This window comes from Nymphaea colorata, chromosome 6, assembly GCF_008831285.2.
Source record: "Nymphaea colorata isolate Beijing-Zhang1983 chromosome 6, ASM883128v2, whole genome shotgun sequence".
In the NCBI taxonomy this organism is placed as follows: domain Eukaryota; kingdom Viridiplantae; phylum Streptophyta; class Magnoliopsida; order Nymphaeales; family Nymphaeaceae; genus Nymphaea; species Nymphaea colorata.
In genome coordinates this window covers 18244526-18249395 of record NC_045143.1, presented here as the reverse complement: position 1 = coordinate 18249395, position 4870 = coordinate 18244526, and the positions used below count along the sequence as shown (strand labels likewise).

The window sequence follows — 4870 nt, the reverse complement described above, 5'->3', positions numbered from 1 at the left end:
TCTGGATTTAAAGTTGCCAATTAATGTTGTGTTGCCAGGGAAGTAACAGCGTCTGACTTTTTGATAAATGCGAAGGATATTTTAGTCTTTGTGGCGGACACACAGCGGTAGATAAATCCATGGGAGCTGGCCAAGTGAAAAAATCTGAAGCAAATTACGAATCTGACCTTCCTGCCAAGTCCCCATATAAAATTGCCGTCTCCACCTTGCTTGCTCCTCTCCGTGTTCACTCGTCACTCTTCTTCCTTCATAAGAGGGACGAAGTCGCAGAACGAAGAACTCTCTCTCTCTCTCTCTCTCTCTCTCTCTCTCTCCCCCACCCCCCCCCCCCACCTTGCTCGAAGAAGAAAGAAGGAGGCTGCTCTCTCTCTCGCTCTCTACAGCCTCTCTCTCTGTGACTCTATCCCTTGCTCGAAGCTGTAGGAAGCAGGAAATAGGAAGGCCGAGTTTTGTTGCGGAAAAATGTGGCGATCGAAGAACCAGAAGCAGCTCTCTTACATCTCTGTCCCTGCCGAGTTCATCCAGTCCTTCTCCTCCTCATCTCTCAACTCGCTCCTCCTCTCCCCGAAGAAGAACCGCCGGGGAGCTCGCCTGTTCGCCGGAGGGAGGTTCTGGCTCGCCCTCTTCTCCCTCCTCACCTTCCTTCTCGTCCTCATGGTCGGCTTCGACCTCGATCCTTTCCTCCCGCCTTTCTCCTCCAAGCCTTGCACAACAGCCGAGGCCATCTTCCCGTCCCAGAACGCCGCTGCGGAGGTTGACTCGATCGCCCTGGCGACGCGCATGGGCTTCGAGCCGCCGCTCCCGGCACACGAGCTTTCTGGAATCGGAGCGGACGAAGTGGAGTTCTGGAAGCAGCCGGACGGGGAGGGTTACCGGCCGTGCCTCCGCTTCAGCGATGAGTATGGGAAGACGAGCGAGATGGTGGCTCGGGAGAGGCGGAAGTTCCTCATGGTTGTCGTCTCGGGAGGGCTCAATCAGCAGAGGAATCAGATTGTGGACGCTGTCGTGATCGCCAGGATTCTCGGCGCGGCGCTCGTCGTTCCGATACTTCAAGTCAACGTCGTCTGGGAGGACGAAAGGTAAGCAATGGCTCTCGCTCTCCGATGCCGGCGCCGGAAGCAAAAAAATAAAAGGAAAAATCCGCTGGTCGCCTCAGGACATAGGAATAATCGCCGAGCTTTTTGAGAGCCCGCGGATTCGTTGCCGTGGGACAGGGGAGATGGTTCCTCTACCACAAGGGTAATCTGGTCATTTTGAGAGGGAACGGCCCGACTTTGCGAGGAACCATGACGACGCCAAGTTGTTTTCTCTGGGCGCTTCATTGATGTTCTCTCGTTCTTAACCAGTAGTTTCTGAATCGGGAATCCCTCGCAGTGTGAGCTGAAATGACGATATTGTCATTCGTGGCCGGAAAACTTGAGTGAGCCATTTCCCGGCGTGTTTAAAGTCGCTAAAGAAAGCGAAGAATCGCCATCGGATGCCCCTGGGGCTTCCCGTCGTAATTCAGAAAATTCTGGGTCCTTTTCGTCCCAACGTTAAATCAGACGTAGTTTCGGATTCCGCGTACAGTGCAACCAAATGGTGACAAAAAAAAAAAAGACAATGAAAAATGACCAGAATATGCTTCTTGAGATCCGTAACGCGCACCAAGTTCACGAAAATGCACTTCCATGGCCATAGTGATGTCTTCACGAGCACATTCTTAGCCTGGACGACTGGTTCTTGCTGTGGCTTTAAAACCGGGTTTAAATTGTTTACTGATTCTCGCTTGTTGTTTCCTTTTCTTTGTTCAGCGAGTTCTCCGATATATTCGACGTGGAGCATTTCAAGAAGGCTCTGCAGGACGATGTCCGAATCGTATCATCTCTGCCTTCAACTCATCTCATGTCCCGGCCCGTCGAGGAGAAGCGTACGCCGGTTCACGTCTCGCCCCGGTGGATTCGCTCCCGCTACTTGAAAAGGGTATGCTACTTCTCTTCAGCTTATCGTTTCTGGTCCAACTGTCTTTTGGCGCTCTGCTTGTGGAACGCGGTGGAAGACCCGCGACTTCTTCGTCTGAAAATTTGTAGCTTTGCCACTGGGGCTTCGCCTCGGCCATGTTTGGTTGTTCTCAAGTTGGTCCGATCCCCTGTGGTCCTGAAATAACCCTAGCTGTGTGCGTTTTTTGTTCCTTTGGACGGTCGTGGCAATGGCGGGCTCTCTTACGCTTCAATTGAAAATTCGCGTGGAAAAGCGACAGTAGTTGTTTCTTCTGCAACTTTATGATCACAGTTATTTGTTTACCGTATGTTCACTACAATTTTCTGCCTAACCACTTTTTATATTAGTGAAAAAATAAATTGATAATGTTGTTAAAATTTTCCTGCACTGATGGTCTGATATTGGTTATATTACCGTAAAAATGGCGATCTGTAAGTATGATGAACAACTTTAAAGCCGTTCAATATCAATACTATTTCTGTGTCCGATATCATGTCGATGTTTCTCCCGCTCCTTTCCATTTTTTTCTTTTAGATTGCTTTATATTGCTGTTAACTTGTCTCGTGTGCCTGCTGCAGCTCAACAAAGAGGGCGTCCTTCTCTTGAGAGGCTTGGATTCGAGACTGTCCAAAGATCTACCTCCCGATCTCCAAAAGCTTCGGTGCAAGGTAATGAATTCCTTCTGCTGAATATTTGCTCTGTTTCTGTGAATTATTTTGCAGTCATCATGATTGGCCATTAAAACTTTCGTTAAACTGACAATGTCGCGACTTTTATGGTTTAAAGGTGGCGTTTCATGCATTAAGATTTTCGGCTCCGATCAGAGAGATGGGGAATAGGCTTGCAGAAAGAATGTGGCAGCAGGGGCCTTACATTGCTCTTCACCTGCGAATGGAGAAGGACGTGTGGGTGAGGACCGGTTGCCTTCCTGGTCTAAGCCGTGAGCATGATGAGATGATAACCCAAGAGAGGATATCTCGACCGGAGCTTCTCACGGGGAGATCGAACATGACCTACCAAGAACGGAAGCTGGCTGGGCTGTGTCCCTTGAATGCCTTGGAAGTTGCTAGGTGCATATTTCATGCCTTATCCTTTATTCATCGTGATTCATTTAAGCTTGAAAATTTTCGAGCTTTTCTTGGGAAGGAAATTCACCAAGTTCAGTTGGTTACTCTCTTGAACTTACAGAGTTTGTTCTTCTTATAGTTACCACTACATATTTGAATTAACGAATTTCGATGTCATTGTCGCAAGAAAAAAGGAACAAAAAACAAAACTGAATTTGGTTCACAAATTATTCTTGAATTTGTGGTTTTTTCTTAATGAATATTTTCTAGTTCATGGTAGTTGAAACCCTCCTTTCTCTTCTCCGTAGATTGCTGAAAGCATTGGGGGCACCAAGGAATGCGCGGATATACTGGGCCGGAGGAGTTCCCTTCGGAGGCTTGGAAGCCCTTGAACCAATTACCAGAGAATTCCCTCATTTCTACAATAAGTACAACCTCTCTATGCCTGGAGAGCTGGAGCCCTATGCAAACAGAGCCTCCCTCCTTGCTGCCATCGACTACATCATCTCTGTAAACAGTGACGTCTTCATGCCTTCCCATGGTGGGAACATGGGGCATGTAATTCAGGTACTTGTTTAATTTGTTGATTACTTTTCTCTTCGTCCTTAATCTATCGCTCGCTGTAGTTTAGTTCATATCGGTAAATTCGTTCTTCTCTAAGTAAGGAGTGTATAAAAGAGAACGAGCTGAGGCTAGCTGAACATTTGCAGTTTTCTTTCTCCGATCTCTTATACTTCAGACATAGAGCTGTGAACAGCTCGCGTCATAATCATGCGATTATCATCCTTATTTACTCTGAACTGAACTGGACTGATCCTGTTCATGCGGGAAAAATATTTACGGCATCCTTCCTCTGCTCACGTTTTTAATTTCTGGTTTCCGCCTGGTAATTGCAGGGTCACAGGGCATATGCGGGCCATCGGAAATACATAGTCCCGAACAAAAGGGTGATGCTTCCGTACTTCCTCAACTCTTCTCTTCCCGAACTAGAATTTAACAGAATTATAAAAGAGTTGCACCGGGAGTCGTTGGGACAACCTGAAATCAGGACTCTGAAAGCGGGCCGGGATGTTATTGCGTATCCAGTTCCAGAATGCATGTGCAAGTCCAATTCGGCCAGTTAGATTGGCGTCATGCATCTTATTAATGACAAGCAGCAGATCACACAGAACGTGCAAAGTGAAGCCACTCTAAGCTCATCAAGGTTTGTGGACGGTGACCACATATACAACAGATGGTGGTTCTGGTCTTCAGATCGGCGGCCGCCGGTGGCGGCAATACACATGAAACAAAAACAGCAGTTCATACAAAATTTTCACGTTAAGAAACTTGTTCTCCAGCAATGTTTTGAGGCCTTGTTCTAGGCGATGGATTAGGTCTATTTGGTTTAGGTCAAGTGGAGCAGTTGGTCGGTGAAGTGTATTAGTTGGAAGGTGGGGGTGACGGTGCATCCAGTTTGGTGTGCTTAATTTATTCGATTTTTTTATTCAGTTTGTTCATTCTTTCTTAGGATCATAAATATTCTGTACAACATTTTTTCATTCTTTGTTAATAATTTTATATTTTTTGTGATGTATTATATCGCTAGAAGGAAGTAAGGTTGGACGCTGAGGTGTAGCTGTTGCTTGCTGAATACGAAATGTGAATAAAAAGATTATGAATCGTGAGAAACTGAAGTTGACACGCATTTGAAAATCTGCTTGCGTCTGGGCAAGTGTCCAAATCCATTAAATTCGTTCAAATTCATCTCGTCTTTTGCGTTGAGTGCTCGACTTAGTTCCTGAGGTCATGTGATGTCTGTTAATTAATTTTTTTTTTTTCGA

The 4870-nt window shown here is 46.5% G+C and overlaps 1 protein-coding gene across 1 annotated transcript; it reads left to right on the top strand.

Annotated features, from left to right (window-relative positions):
• Nucleotides 1-223: 223 nt before the first annotated feature.
• On the top strand, nt 224-4626 carry LOC116255824 (O-fucosyltransferase 20-like). Its single transcript, XM_031631861.2, has 6 exons — nt 224-1079; nt 1794-1962; nt 2559-2648; nt 2767-3050; nt 3356-3614; nt 3944-4626. The coding sequence occupies exons 1-6, from the start codon at nt 463-465 to the stop codon at nt 4169-4171; spliced, it is 1647 nt and encodes a 548-aa protein (XP_031487721.1). The 5' UTR covers nt 224-462; the 3' UTR covers nt 4172-4626.
• The last annotated feature ends 244 nt before the right edge of the window (nt 4627-4870 follow it).